The following is a 15,957-nucleotide window of genomic DNA, read 5'->3' on the forward strand; positions in this document are numbered from 1 at the left end:
GGTTAAAAGCAGTATGTCGTGCTGGCTCCGGGCCTCCGGACCCACTCTGCCGCGTCTCGGCCGCGAGGTCACGTGACCTCGCTCCAGCGACCGTATTCTTAAGCGTCCTTCGCTCCGCTCGCTCACTTAGAGAATACAAGCCGTTTTGTTCCTAGTTGATGCCGCCCGTGCCTGACGTCGGTCACCACAGTTATGAGCCCAGCTTACCACATCACCCCTTTCTACTGTTAACCAGACGAAGGGTTCGTGGCGGAACACCATCAACTCCTTACGGTCTTCACAAATTTCGCTTCAAACAGCAACTTCTACAACGAAGATGTCGTCGCAGATATCTGTTCTCACGAGCACGACAAGGCTAACCTGCCGCCGGGACTTCCCCGTTTGGTACGACGCTCTCTACGCCGAAGCCGACGCAGCAGACGTCTGGGATCTCATAGACCCAGACGACACTACGTCTCCGTCAGACCCAAGAGAGGACGATGAAGAACTCTCGATCGAATCATGGATCACGCAGCAGAACGAAAAGCAGCGTAGAACCTATGATCGGAAGCGGAAAGCCTACGATTCGATTCTCCAGCATAGGGCAGAAGCGAGTGACGATACAGGGGAAGAACTCCAGGAGCCTGTAGCACAACCAACTCTCACGCAAAACACGCCCGGGATCTTTGAAAGATATACGAACTACCTCGCTTCAAAATCAGGCCGCGACGTCCTCAAAACTCGTCGGGAGCGGGACTTCGACTCTATTCAGCGTTGGGTTAAGGAAACGGTCGACAAGGACATCCTCTACGCTGCGAGATCGGAGATCCTAGCGAACAACCAACGTTCACTCCGTGCTCTTATTCAGTACCTTCGGAAACGCTACGCTCCAAGCGAATCAAGCAGTCAAACTACAGTTCGCGAAGAGTACCTTCTCCTCCTGGAAAAGGCCAACACAAGCGTAAACCCCCAGACCTGGCTAAGAGACTTCCATCGAGTACTGCTCCGCGCGCTTCGATTCAGAATACCGGAAAGCCAGGGAACGCTCGCTTCGAAAACTTTTCTTCGAGCGGTGGGACACCGTTTTGCCCCCTCCTGGGCGACCTCCGAGCTCACTGAAATTGTCAAAATGGAGCGCAAGGGGGACCGCATCCCTACTGTAAGTGAATACAGGGATATGCTGGAGGACTTGCTGTATGAGGACACCCTATACGACAAAAATCGGGGTAAAACAAGCGCGGTTCGAAAGGAAAAGGCAAATCCGAAGCGTGCCCCTGCAACAAACCCCACAACGCAAACCCCCTGGAGTGCACCCGCGTGGAGTACGCCCTTACCGGGCGAATCAAGCCTTCCCAGGACAAACTATCGAGGGACGAGTGCAAGGAGATTCGAAAGCGTATCAATCAGTCCGAGAACTATGATCTCCGAGCCGAATTAGCTCGGAAAGGCTGGATCTGGGCGACGGAACCTCCCAGCTTCCGAAACCCAGCGCCGCCTCGCAATAGGTCGTCAGGAAATACCGGCTCTAAAGCGAAATCGCAGCAAGAGGAGAATGAGTCAGAGGTGACACTGAAGAGAAATATCCACGCAGTAACGATCAGCCGTGAACTTCTCCGGGAAATTTCGGACGACTTCGACTCGGACTACGACCAACCAAGCGTATTTGCAACCCCACTGACGGGACCCCATGTTCTGTCACGAAGCACGGTTCTCGACAACTGCGGAGCTACGCACCTTGTTAACAACCTTGACTTGCTTGAATCGTCTTCTATTAAAACGTGCATCGGCGACGAGAGAGTCGACTCAGGAACTGCTTCGTACCCAATCCTAGCAAAGGGAACGTGGATCTTGCCAAAAGCACTAAATGGCCCTGATGGAGACCTCACAGCAGACCTTACGCTCCATAACGTTGGATACGTAGAGAACTTTCACGTTAACATCGTTTCGGAAGCACTCCTCCGAAAGACAGGCATCTGGTACTCCGGATTGGATAACACACTTCGCCAGGGAACGTACAAAAACAGCGTGGTAGTCAAGCATCTTGTTAGGAAGATGAACATTACTTTCTTCGAATATAAGACCGGTTCCCAGTATATTGCTCAGAAGCGAATTACCTCGAGTAACGCAGGAATCGTGAACCATTTGGTGCTTGCAGTACAGGATCCCGCTCGACTCTCGCTTCGTAAACCACCTGATAGGTATGATGACGCCTGGTTATGGCACCTTCGTTCGGGTCACCTCGCACCAGACGCACTAGAACGAATGGTGTCAAACGTGAGAGGAGTAAAGATAAAAGGACCCACGCGTCTGGAATGCGAATACTGCGCGACAGCGCACGCGAAACAGTTAATTTCGAGGCGAACCTCTGAACGGAAAGCAATTCGACCGTACTATAGGGTCTCATGGGATCTCTTCGACTACCCGACAAGCTTTGACAAGAACCGCTGGCTCTTAGTGATCAAAGACGAATATACCGGTCGTCTTTTCGCGTTTCCGCGCGTAAGTAAATCGCACACCTTCGTCTTCGACGCTCTCAGGCACTTCGAACGATGGGTCGCTCGCCAACGAGGCGTCACCCTGTGCAAGCTGAGACAAGACGTAGAACGCGCGGTAATTGCGATAAACGGAATGACTGAGTATCAACTTTGGGCCCAGCATAACGGGATTGAAATCGAAGAGACACCCCCCTACACCAAGGAACCCAATGGCGGAGGCGAACGAGCGGGCCAGGAATTAATAACCCGAGCGATAAAGATGCTCAGCGCAGCGGGCCTGCCAACTACTCTCTGGGTGGAAGCAGTCATGGCAGCCGCCTACCTGTACAATATGTCACCACGGAAGCGAAGAGCTTGGCTCTCACCAATTCAAGTCGAAGAGAGCTGGTTCCGACAGTATTTTCGCTGGTGGCAACCACAATACAGCGCGAGCCTCGCCCGCGACCTTCGCCCCCACTGGGGCTGGACGTACGCGTATGGGTGTAGGGCTTATCCCCTGAAAAAGGACCGCGAAGCGGATAGGAACAGACGTAACTTCAAGGTGGAACCGCGAGGACATATTGGATATCTGGTGGGCTACGTTATGGACGCTCACAACCTATACAGAGTCTGGATACCCTCGCTTGATCAAGTGATTATCACGCGAAACGTTACCTTTGACGAGACGAAGTTCTACTCGAAGGACGATGCAAAAGCTAGTTTACAAGCGGAGGTGGCCGAGACAGTCTCCACGGAGATCTCGGAACCTCCGGCTACGGCGAACCCAGGACTCCAATTCCTCGGACTCGCAAAACCAAGCGAACTCGTATTTTCACTTGAAGAGCAGCCCCTGCCACCTGCCTTCGCGCCGTCGACCGTAATCTCAGAAGAGACAACGGTAAAACGCTCCGCGGTTAACAGCCGACGCGAAGAGGGCCTGCTCACCCCGGAACCGACCCCTGAGCCGGCCGCAGCGCCGGAGGGGACGGACGGGCAAACGACCGGCCAACAAAGCTCCGAAGCGATGGACGCCGGCGTTCCCGACCCGGGGCACGAAGCCCTCTCTGAGGCGGTCGAAGACGTGATATACGTCAAGACCAACAACGAACCTCCACGAGAACCGGCCGTGGAGGCCGACTCGAGTAATGATCTCGGGGGTGACTCCCCAACTCACCCGGTGCGGCCACACTCGGATAATGGGAACGGGCGCGAACCCGAGATAAAGACCAAGCGGGTGTACAACCGCAAGGACTACGGCCAACAACAGGGCAAACCGAGACGATCACCTCGCTTCGCCCAACACTTCGCATTCCTACAAACGGAACGTAATTGGGAAACTTTCTTCCATACCTATATGCCTGATCAGCAGAAGGCTGTGGAGGAAGCGAACCAAGCCCACTATACGCTCCATTGCTTCGTCTTCGCGTCAATACACCAAGCGAAGCACTCCAGAGCGGTCACTCCACAGCGAGTGAAAATACACACAGATGAGCTTATAAAGCCCCCACGAACGTGGAAAAGTGTTGAAAAAATGCCGACCCACCTCCGAAACCTGTTTTACGAAGCGGCCCAAGCCGAGATAAGTAAATTAGAGGAGATGGACGCTTGGAAAATCATTGACGAACACGAAGCGTCTACGAAACCTATTCCTCTAAAGTGGGTGTTCACTTACAAGCTTGATCAAGACGGCTACCTCGACCGCTGCAAGGCACGAATTTGCGTCCGCGGCGACCTCCAGGCGAAGCATCCTCTCGAACAGACCTACGCAGCGACCCTCGCAGCAAGGACGTTTAGAGTAGCGATGGCGCTCGCGGCGGAATTCGACCTTGAAGTAGACCAATTCGACGTAGTCAATGCGTTTCTAAACGCAACAAGAGGACCGAACGACCCGCCTGTCGTCTGCTACCTACCAGACGGCTTCAAACAGAACGGGAAGTACGTCGAGCTCCGCCGTGCCTTATACGGGCTACGAGACGCTCCCCTCCTTTGGTATAAGGAGTTCTCATCAACGCTGCGGCGCCTGGGACTCAAGCCTGCAAGCGAAGACCCCTGTCTCTTCACTTCAAACGACAAGAAAGTGATGGTACTCTTCTACGTAGACGATATCCTCGTCTTATACCATAGGGACCACCGCGAAGCTGCTCAAAACGTTATAAACGGGGTGAAAGCCGAGTATGAACTCAAGGACCAAGGCCCTGTCGAGTGGTATCTAGGCATTCGCGTGATACGTGACCGTGAGAAGCGAACAATTAACCTCGCACACGACCAATATATCGAACGCGTAGCGAAGAAATTCAACCTTATCGACTCGATCGTGCCGCATACACCATTGCCATTCGTCCCGCTCCAGAAGAACACCGCTGAAGCGACCCCTGACCAGGTAAAGCAATACCAAGAGAAGGTCGGCTCAATTCTGTACACTGCGATCATGATTCGCCCCGACGTCGCCTTCGCTTGCGCTACACTCTCGAGGTTCCTAACGAACCCGTCTCTCGAACATCAGAAGGCCGCGAACCAAGTCATTAGATATCTTTATCACACTCGCTACCTTTCGCTCTGCTTCGGTAGCTCGGGGGGTGCAGGTGCCCAAGTTCTCCTAATTGCGGGCGACGCCTCGTTCGCAGACGACGAAGAGACGCGGCGTTCATCTCAAGGGTACATCATCTCACTGTTCGGCGGTCCCATTCAGTGGAAAGCCGCGAGACAGAATACCGTTACCACTTCTACTACAGAAGCGGAACTCCTTAGCCTCGAAAACACTGCTAAGGAGACCATCGCTCTCAAACGCTTATTTCGGGATATTGAACTAGACCTCGGAGACGTATGGAAGATCCATTGTGACAATCGCCAAACGATTCGCCTGGTAGTAGGCGACAAGGAACGCATCTCAACGCGCCTTCGCCACGTTGATATACAGAACATGTGGCTACGCCAAGAGTATGCCAAGAAGACGTTCGACGTGGTATATATGCCTACCGACGAGATGCCAGCAGACGGTCTCACAAAAGCACTCTCCCGAGCGAAGTTCGAACACTTCAGGGCACTTCTAAACCTACAAGACATTCGGGCACAAGTCACAAGAAGCGAAGAGAAACAGGTGCGCGCGAGCAATGCTGGCCCGGAGGCCGAAAGTTAAATTTTGACTTGGCCCCTGGCCAGGAAGCATGATACGCTCCCAAAGGAGCAAAAGCAAGCGTACTTACGCCCCGTAGGGCGGGCTCTTTTAACGACCTCGGAGGGAGGCCGCGTACGTGTCCATCAGGACGTTGTACGCGGGGAGAACAGCCGCCGGCAAGTGTCCTCCAACAAGGCTGTCAATGGCAGCACGGAGACCAGCCGCTTCGGCCACGGCCGGAACCGCTGCAGAAGAGTCAACGGGCAGAGGAAATAATAACTGATGGGCAACCCACGTTGTGGGCCAATCAGAAGGCAGGATTTTCAGAAAATTCAACTGGCAATAATAAGAGGCAAGTACGACGGTTGAATAAAGGAAAGTGCGATTATTGCGCCAGGCGGCGCGCAAGGGCGAATTTCGCCATATTCACATCACTTCGAGCACAAAGACCGAGGCGAATACAACAACACCTCTCTTTTGTTATATATATATTCACAAGAGGCTCTGAATAGCCTCATAATCTTGTATCTAGGCGATAGTAGCGATATGGCCTCGAGGCGCGGTTTTCCAGACGACTACGCGCCGTCTGGGGGGGTGTGTCGTGCTGGCTCCGGGCCTCCGGACCCACTCTGCCGCGTCTCGGCCGCGAGGTCACGTGACCTCGCTCCAGCGACCGTATTCTTAAGCGTCCTTCGCTCCGCTCGCTCACTTAGAGAATACAAGCCGTTTTGTTCCTAGTTGATGCCGCCCGTGCCTGACGTCGGTCACCACACAGTATGTATATGTATGATCATATGGGCCATTGCACAAGCTTTGGGACTGAACATCAGGTCACGAAAATAATTCAAGAGACGACTTGACTTACTTTACTATTTCCTATCCACCCAAGACTATGAGAAAGGGAAACTTGGTGTCAGAATATGTGATATCTCAATATGAATAGTTGCGAGACTTTTCGTCGCAGCCTGAGTACGCCATCCGCGTGTGGAAAGAAGTCTACACCCGCGGCGCCGCTACTGGTGCCGTTTCATACTATCGTCATGCCAACCAAAACTCGTGGAAACACTTGATTATTGCTGGTACAATGAACCTCGCTATTGTCCCTTTCACGAAGGCGTTTATGCTGCCGACCAATAACGCCCTGCTGGCCGCTGCGAGAGGGTCCGCGTTTGAGCTGGGCTGAGACGGAGGTTTTAGTTACCTGATGGAAGTTGTTAAATCTTTCCAGCAGTTTGTTGCCGATGATTTGAAGCTTGTTGGGTCTGTACTTTTCCATCTTTAATGAAAAAACTGTCAATTGAAAGTTACGAGACATGCCGTCTAGACCTCTGCAGTGACACGGCATAGAAATGGAACAGTAGCGAGCCACTTAGTTGGCAAAAGAGCGCTTAAAGACAGTCTTGGGGGATAGTTTGATTAGGATTGAAACTCAATTATAATGTAAGTCAAAAACCTTTAAGCAATATTGACTATCTTGAGTAATTCAAATCAAATTGTGAACAAAGGCCTTCATGTTGTCCCAGGAATCATTTACATCTTCAATCCAAACTTCTAGTATCAATGGTTCTGTGACACATGGACTCTATTGTTTCCCAGGATGAAGCTGTGATTTGTATCGTTTGTACAACAAATTCGGAGGACCGCTAACAAGTTAGTCAACAAAAGAGTGTGAATAGGTAACCAGAAAGCTTGCCTGAATGTCGCTGCTTTCGATGTGGTTCAGTGATGTTTAGGGTGAGCAATAAGCAGGGATGCGACAAATGATGTCAGTGTAGCCGTGTACTAAACTAATTCCAGGAATCGGGTTACGCATACATTACATCAACCAACAGAAATAGGTAAGAATTTACTGCACTTTAAAAAACCAAATCCCCAATTCTCGTATTACGGAAAAGTGTTCTCTTTGAATATTTTCCTGTAATCTCCTTCAATGATTTAAAATCCCCAACACGTGCAACTTCAAACACGGGATGGATGGGTGAGAAGTTGAAGGTCAACGGCGTTTTGGGGGAAAGAGATTGTCAACCGCAATTCAGTAATTCCATATGAACGAGAAAAAGCCAGGGGGTGGGAGCTTTGACTTGACCACATCAAAACGTAATTTAAGTGGCATGTATACATGAAATGCACTAAGTTTGTTTCTAAGACTATCCTTCAAGCGGTGCTATTACAATGAGCATTTTATCAAGGCGTCCATGAGCCAACTCGCAATATGAACGACAACTGATAGGAAGTCTCGGAAGTGAATCTAAGTGAGAGTCGTGCTAGCATTAAAGGGTAAGATAGCTGGTTGAAGTATAACTGATGAGAGCAATAGCATCAACGACAGCATCTCACAACTTTTAGGCAGAAATTACTCTCTGAAGCAGAACTATAAAATGGATTGGGGAAACTATATCTTCCGACTAGCTACTCTCGTTGTTTAAAGAGTCATATAGTAAAGTTCCCGTTGCGCTCATTCAAATGCTTGATATAGCTTTCGTCCGCACCATCCGAAAGCTTTGGGTAGATGGTGATCCAGCCTCACCCAACCGACACAGTGAGTTTTTTCATACTTGCCGTTTGGGGAAATATTCAGTTACAGTTACCGGGTGGCTATTTGTTTAAGCCCTTTTTTAATATTGCAGAGTTTCGAAGTGAGCTTTTCGGGAAACCTTCTTCGCCACTTTGCTATTATCAAGGTTAAAGCTTCTCAATGCGATAATCTAACATACGCATGTTGCGAATAGCGCAACTTCCATCACTAATCGATGATCTTTTGGTCATGTTATTCACGTTTTCGAAATTATTTAAGTATCCTAGGACGAACTGAGCATTCCTTCTTGCCTTTCTCGATTCATCAGCCTCTCCCACACGGTACCCTTCTATCTCGGATCCTCTCAGTTAATCGTGAGTGAATTCATTCCTAAACCTTGCAGAAACTAACCCTTCCAGAAAATGGTTAAATTTACCAGCGCCCTCGCATTGATGTCCCTGGCATGCCTCGGACAAGCTGACACCGGCGGAAACGTCTGCACTCTGTCCAAGCTTGTCGACCAGAAGAATCCGCCTCCGGGGCTGGCCCACCGCCCCCTGCCGAAGATTCAGGGCCCAGCACGCATCAGCTTGACCAACACCATCTCGGTTCAGATGATCCAGGCCGATAAGACCCAAGGCTGCACGTGGAAATTCTTCAACTCTGGCGGTATTCAGAAGGAAGTGTGGTACTCCTCTGGAACCAAGAGCTGGAGTTCGATCTGGGTCTACGCAAACTCTGATCAAAGGTCCAAGGATGGAGGCGAGGGCTGCACGCTGCATGACAACTACTGTGATTCTGACAACGAGGGAGTGTTTATCGGCACTGCCCAGTAGATAAATTCTTGCATCATGAAGTCCGAAATGGATAAGAATGATGGTTTGGGCATACTGTAGGCCTTTCATGAAGCAATTTGGAAAGAAAAAAAACGCATCGACGTTTAACATGTATGGAACGTCGGAATGTATGGTTAGTGGGTGATTCACTATAAGTGGAATGATTTATGTTGGGAAGACAGGCTGCAACTTAGGAGCCGGCCTTGAGAATACCTTTCTGAAAAGCAAGGCTGCCAGACCGGACAAGATCTGCCGCGAGGAGCCGAGTACGAGACACTCCAATTACAGTAAGATCACCACAGCTTCGCTTTCAGGAAGGTTTTTCGATTGGTAGTTGTCAGACAACATCCTGTCATTCTTCCTTCAATCCAAAGTGCCTCTACGCCTTCATGTTCTATATTCCCACAGTCCGTTCTAACAACGTCATACATATTTTCTTATAAACACAGAACCAGTATGATATTTTCTGGCATGGTTGTGCTCACTTATGATCCATCCCGCTGGCCGCCATTCATCCGCGTCTTTACCAAATATTTCTCGGCAACGGTTCTGTGTGACGGGGCTCATACTGACGGTGGCAGTGGGCGGGAATAGTTGTCTTGCAATTATTTTCCCGCAATTGGCGCTTCCCTAGGAAGCTGATGAAATGCTTAGATCGAGTCTCAACACCCTTCTTTGATGCAAGTCGATAAGAATAGTAATTTCTCTGCGGCTACGTAACTAACACCGTAACTAATACCCTCTCCGGGACGATTTGATAGGCCTTTATCGGCATAGTCCTGTATGTGCTTGTAGTTGTGATGTGTCTCCAGCACTTGACTAATCACTGCCGTTGTTCCGATTGCAGTTGTGTCGGCTCCGGCGCCGATGATATTTCCAGCTTCCAAGAGAACAGAATTCGAATTTGCCGGCTGTCTATCTCGTGCTTTCAATTAAGTGAAATGATCTTTGGCCTGTCGACCTCTGGCCGGCCCTTCATGTAGCCGTTGCTGGACTAACTAGCGCAAACATCCCAAAGCTGATGAGTGTTTACATCGCTCCGAACGTCAACAAGAGGGGGGAGGGGGGGGCCAAACCGTTAAGGGCGAGTGATATGAATTAAGATGTAACTAAGTCAGATTTATGGAACCGTATACTTAGCTCTACGTAATCGGTGTCGGTGAAGAATTAAGCACATGTGCAGTGACGACATGGAAAAAAATACTACAGTTACCAACTCCATACCGGACCCTAAACATCATAGACCCCTAGCACTACATAATTACTCTCCTAACTATACTCCCTCATTGTAGCCATCTCGAGCCACCGTCTTGATATCGTTTCCGCTTGATTGCGAGCTATTTCTCTGACTATTACAATAGAAACTTTTCTTGCAGATTGCTGTATTCGTCTCTTTTTCGTAGTCAGTGTCGAATGGATCCTTGTTTTATCACATGTCCCTCTCTCGTAAGTGGGAACTGAAAGTATGTGGATATTACTACCCGTACCATTGAGCCAGCAGTGGGCCAATCGTTTTTATTAACTTCTGGCGCTAAGGACTTCTATGTAGGTTTGAAGTCTGACTACTTTCTAACGGTCAATATCGAGGCCCAGCCTGCTTTTCGCATTTTCATGGCTTAATCATTCTGATGGTTTAAACACCAGTGATACTTTAGCTTGCGAGGGTTATCAGTGATGAAATAGTCATCTGACTGGTTGATCGCTAGACATGGAATTCTAAACTCAGTTTGGGGAGCCTATTGAATTATCAACCCGAATAGCTAGCCCCAAAGTATCACTCGACCTAGCCAATGTTATCTCAATCGTGAGTGACTCGGAAAGCTTCCCGTAGCCTCGAGACTTTAGAACTAGCTAGGGTTTTGAAGAATAACCCCTTAGACTCGCTATATATCAGAACTTATACTTTAGCTTTCTTTTCACCGGCATTACCAGCCTTTTAACCTAAATGGTAGGTATCTCAATTTTCACTAAGTTGTTGTTACGACCCGACAGTTAACAGACCACTGACGACGACCCCGCAGGGGCTCAGCGGTTATAGGGACGGCCGTCTGATTGATTGATTGATTTATTCCTACTCGGTTATGAAGCCGCTCTTATGCCAGCAGCTATGCCCGGAAAGCGGGGTTTGGCAGGTAGCCGAAGCGTCGACAATGAACAGCGACGCCCCACTTCGCCCTGATGTTGCATCAGGGCCAGCTATCCCCAAGCTCCCCACTATGTTCTCTATTCTGTGTGTTTGTGCCCTCTGTTGAAGAAGTGTGTTGCTCTCCTGTCTGCTTTCTCGCTTTTGTATTGCTCTCTAGAATGCTTGTTTTGCGTCCTCCTGCTTCGGTTCAGTTGGTGCTGGTAGCACCGTATCTGGTTCTTTGTACCTACAGTCTCCCCCCAGCGCTCAGCTTTGTCTCTTTGTTTTGTCCGTATCCTCCCGGACTTGTATGTGCCGTTTTCTCAGTTGCATCTGTAAATTCTTTGTTGCCTCCTGCCGGGTTCCTATGTGGCCTCTTGTTTCTTGCCTGTTGACCACTATTGCCCTCCACCACATTGGCCTAAGGGTCTTCCACGAAGCACAATGCTCTACTGACTCCGACATGTTCGATTACTAGGTATGAGAGCTCCCGCACAGATTCCGCAGACATTGTCGCGCGTTGAAGGGACACCAATCCTTCTTCGCAAAAGGGGCGACAGGGGACCAGTCTGTCTGTGGTCTGTAGTATTGTGTGGCATCGATCGTAGCATGCCTAATGCCTGGTGCTTTCTCCGTGCGGAAGGTGATACTGTTCTGTCGGACTCATCTTCGTCGTTGTGGGACGTTGCAAACTTTGTCGGGGGTGACAGGTGACCCAAAACCTGTCGGCGGCTGTTGTGTTGAAGTTGATTGTTTGGGCGCAGTCTTAGTGCTTCGTGTAGCGGCTTGTGGCTCGCCTGTGGTGGTGGTAACAGTGTTGTCTATTGATATGTCGTATTTTGCGGCTTGCTCTCAAGTTTTTCATTGTAGTCGGGGCGTGCTCTGCGGCCATCTTGGGCCCCTTTGGGACGTAGAATCAAGGCCGAGGATGGCATTGCATCGAAGGGGGCTCTGTGGCCGCGAGCACGCGTATTTGGGGCCGTTTTTGCTCCGATTTTCAAAAATTTCGTTCTCGCTGTTGTTGATGTTTTTCCGCTAGGGACGGCCGTCAGCCGTTACGTCGTAACAACCCCCACGGAACGGAAGAACTAGGATACAGGTCACGTGACGATAAGCAGGACCGACGGACGATAAGCGGTCCTGGGACAGGACCGACGGTGCCAAGGGCGGTCCATGGCGATGGACCGACGTCCTGGGTGTCGGTCCCCCAGGATCAGGAAGTGTTCAGCATGGAACCAGACTTGTATATAGTTGGGACTCGAGTCCTCTCGAGTCCTACCTTTCCTAGTTCTTTAGCAATCAACTTCGTGATTACCCTAACCGGTACTTTCAGCTATACCTAAGTGACGACTACTCTACGACTCTTGTTGAGGCCTTGACTGATCACCAAGACCTTTGAAGATCTACGATCTATTCGACCAGGACCACGGAACGACTGTTACTACTCTCAATCCCTGGCTTACTGTTAACACAAACCCACTGTCAGTTAGCTGGCCGTAACACTTTGATTGCTCCTGTTCAGTAAGTCACCTTTTGAGAACTACTAAACAGTATAGACAAGATGTCTTCTCGCGCTTCTGCCAAATCACCCACTCCAGGATCCTCATCCTCTTCGCGCAACCAGCCTCAGAGCCTCGCGCAGGAGCCCGCCAACACTGAGGACTTCGACATGCCGGACCTCAAGTACGACTCCGATGGAGATGGCTCTTTCACCAAGGAAAGCTACGATAAGCTCCGACGCATAATCCAGAAACAAGAAGCCGAGACAAAAGACATGCAGAAAATCGTCAACGAAAACCGACAAGCAATGGAAAACCTCAACGAGCAACTCCAGCACGCTGGACAGGCCTACAAGAAGCTGGAAGAAGACATCAAGGGGGACGCCAACCTCCGGAAGATCCAGGAACTCCAGGGGGAAATCACCACCCTCCGGGCCGCCGCCAACATCGTCACCACGCCCGTCCACGGAGGACGACAAAAGCTTAAGCTCAGTGCGCCTGTCACCTACGACGGAACCCCCGGGACCCTTAAAGGATTCCTGATTCAGGTCAAAAACTACTAGAACTTTTACCATGGAGATTTCACTAACGAAACCGAAAAAGTAGTACACGCAGCCACCTACCTCCGAGGAAAGGCCCTCAAGTGGTTTGAACCAATCTAGGAAGAATACCTTAAATGCGAGACCTTCGACGAGTGTACTACCGAGACCTGCGACATCTACGCCAATTTTAAAGGATTCGAGGATGCGCTTAGGTTACTCTTCCAAGACCCCGACGAAAAGCGACAAGCCGAACGAGATCTGGCATAACTTAAGCAGACTAAGTCTGCCAAAGACTACTCCGCTAATTTCCGACAACTTAGCGTTTAACTCGACCTTACCGAGGAAACCAAGATCTTCATGTTCTATTAAGGACTAAAAGACGAAGTCAAGGACGAGATCATCAAGATTGATCGACCTGACGACTTTCTTTAGTACGCCGAACTCGCTATCAAAATCGACAACCGGCTTTTCGAACGACGAAAGGAAAGAGGCGAAAAACGACAAAACCCTAACTCAGGACGCAAGTACCAGTAGCAGCCTCAGCACCAGTTCAACAACCAGCGAAACGACAATAGACCCCGCAACAACTAGAACAACCCCCGACAAAGTACTGCCTATGGTTACTATAGTAGACCAATGGACCTTAGTGCTACACAGAGAAACGACAAAAAGAACGACAGTTGGAAGAAAGATAGACAGTGCTATAACTACTAGAAGATTGGACACCTAGCATACGAATGCAGGTCACCTAAGAAGGAACGCTTCCAACCGGTACTAGAGAAACGACAAGCGAGTATCGCTACGAAGACGATCCCTCATAAACAACTCAACTGGACCACCTGCTTCGATGACAACTGCTATATCTACTCTAGCAGTAAGGAATACGCAGGATGGTACCCCTAGAAACCTTAAGAACGATCTGGTTACGATACTACCAACGCACCTAAACGGACCCTCGCTGTGGGATATAGAAGCAATAGCAAAATCGAGCGCAAGACAATCGAATAGCTCGACAGTATGAACGACAACGAGGAATTAGAACAAGACAATCAGCGAAGACTGAACCTCCTCTACGCAGGACGACAAGCCAACCTGCAGCGGATTCAACAGGACTCACAAAACCCTATGTGGCAACGACAACTCGGTGCGCTGGACGCACACATCGAACGACGACAACATGCACAAGGAGATCCCGCACGGATCCGCCAAATCAACCAAGAACTGGAAGAACAGGTCGAATCAGAAACGACCAAGAACACCCCCAACGACTCGGAAACACCTCGCGATGTTGCCTGCTAACATGCCTAACTGGAAGTCGCCTTTGAAGTCGCTTCAGTCAACGACACCAGCTCTGGAGAGGACTCTGACGAAGAAATACAGTGGTATCACTGCTACCAAGACCAGCGCCGAGTCCACTATATCAAGAAAGACGAAGCATGGAAGAAACAGCAAGAAAACGACGAACAAGGAACGGACGAGCAGTCAAAAAACTAGACTCGCCTACCGAAGACAAGGGACAACGACAGGCAGTCCAGACAAGGTCCCTATGTAGCGCAACGACGCCCACGACACAACGACACGAGCATGTACAAGTCCAAATACAGCTTAACGGAAGAACAGCTACCGCCATGATCGACAGCGGAGCCCAAGGAAACTTCATATCACCAAGAACGGTGAATAAAAGAAAGATAACCTGGAAAAGAAAAGCAGCCGAAGACTGCTACGAACTCAGCACCGTTGAAGGAGAACAAGTCTAGTACGGCGGAGGACGCATTGCTATGGAGACAGCGCAACTCCCTTTGCAGATCCATGGCCGGAATGAGCGACTGAACTTCGATATTACGGAGATAGGAGACAAGTACGATGTCATCCTTGGAAGACCATGGTTATACGACAGTAACCCACGGATAGATTGGAGAACAGGCCAACTCCATTGGGACCAGGATTCAGTCACTGAGAAGCAACCACGGAACGGTGCCTCAAACGAACCTCTCAAGACTCCTGAAGCGAAGAGATTTCTAGCATACCTACGGATAAAGGATGCAAACGCCAGGACGTTATCAGCAACAGACATCGGCAAGGAAGACCGACTTCTGTCTATCCCAGAAGAATACCGGCAATACCAGAAGCTATTCGCCGAAGAACTCGAGACCGGACTCCCGGAACACAGCAACTACGACTACGAGATACCCCTTAAGGAAGGGAAGGAGCCAAAGCTAGAAGCAATCTACGGACTTAACTAGAAAGAAATGGAAGCACTCGACGCTTACCTCAAAGAAAATCTACAGAAGGGATACATCAGACCCTCTACATCACCAGCGGGATACCCAATCCTGTTCGTACCAAAAAAGAACGGCAAACTACGACTCTGCGTCGACTACCGGAAACTCAACGACATTACGATCAAGAACTGCTACCTACTACCGCTTATCTCCGAACTACGAGACCTGTTGCACGGAGCACAGTGGTTTACAGCACTCGACCTAAAAGGAGCCTATAACCTGATCCGGATGAAATCAGGTGAAGAATGGAAGACAGCGTTTCGAACACGCCGAGGACATTACGAGTACCTTGTGATGCCCTTCGGACTCACCAACGCACCCGCGACATTCCAGACGATGATCAACCACGTCTTACGAGAATTTCTAGATGTGTTCGTCGTAGTTTACCTCGACGACATCCTAATCTTCTCCAAGACTCTGGAAGACCACAAAAAACACGTACACCAAGTACTGCGGAAACTGCAAGACGCCAAACTCCTAGTGGAACCCGAGAAGAGCAAGTTTCACGCCAAAGAAGTCGAATTCCTAGGTTTTACGATAGCCCCAGGAATCCTCAAAATGTCCAAAGACAAAATCGCAGCAGTACGAGA

General features: G+C 49.9%; 4 protein-coding genes across 4 annotated transcripts; all 4 read left to right on the forward strand.

Annotated features, from left to right (window-relative positions):
• Positions 1-316: 316 nt before the first annotated feature.
• CTRU02_211332 (reverse transcriptase domain protein) lies at positions 317-3,782 on the forward strand (the record flags this gene model as incomplete). Its single annotated transcript, XM_070205609.1, has 4 exons — positions 317-1,138; positions 1,216-2,177; positions 2,376-3,610; positions 3,721-3,782. The coding sequence occupies 4 exons, from the start codon at positions 317-319 to the stop codon at positions 3,780-3,782; spliced, it is 3,081 nt and encodes a 1,026-aa protein (XP_070060852.1).
• Positions 3,783-6,309: 2,527 nt separating this feature from the next.
• On the forward strand, positions 6,310-6,751 carry CTRU02_211333 (uncharacterized protein; the record flags this gene model as incomplete). The annotated part of the gene is made up of 2 exons (XM_036720355.1): positions 6,310-6,342; positions 6,512-6,751. 2 exons carry the CDS (start codon positions 6,310-6,312, stop codon positions 6,749-6,751), a joined length of 273 nt encoding a protein of 90 aa, XP_036588098.1.
• Positions 6,752-8,505: 1,754 nt separating this feature from the next.
• Positions 8,506-8,919, forward strand: CTRU02_211334 (uncharacterized protein; the record flags this gene model as incomplete). The annotated part of the gene is made up of 1 exon (XM_036720356.1): positions 8,506-8,919. The coding sequence occupies one exon, from the start codon at positions 8,506-8,508 to the stop codon at positions 8,917-8,919; it is 414 nt and encodes a 137-aa protein (XP_036588099.1).
• A 3,686-nt stretch (positions 8,920-12,605) lies between these two features.
• On the forward strand, positions 12,606-13,106 carry CTRU02_211335 (reverse transcriptase domain protein; the record flags this gene model as incomplete). Its single annotated transcript, XM_036720357.1, has 1 exon — positions 12,606-13,106. One exon carries the CDS (start codon positions 12,606-12,608, stop codon positions 13,104-13,106), a length of 501 nt encoding a protein of 166 aa, XP_036588100.1.
• Positions 13,107-15,957: the final 2,851 nt, after the last annotated feature.

Source organism: Colletotrichum truncatum, assembly GCF_014235925.2.
Source record: "Colletotrichum truncatum strain CMES1059 chromosome Unknown Contig_0007, whole genome shotgun sequence".
Taxonomy (NCBI): Eukaryota; Fungi; Ascomycota; class Sordariomycetes; order Glomerellales; family Glomerellaceae; genus Colletotrichum; species Colletotrichum truncatum.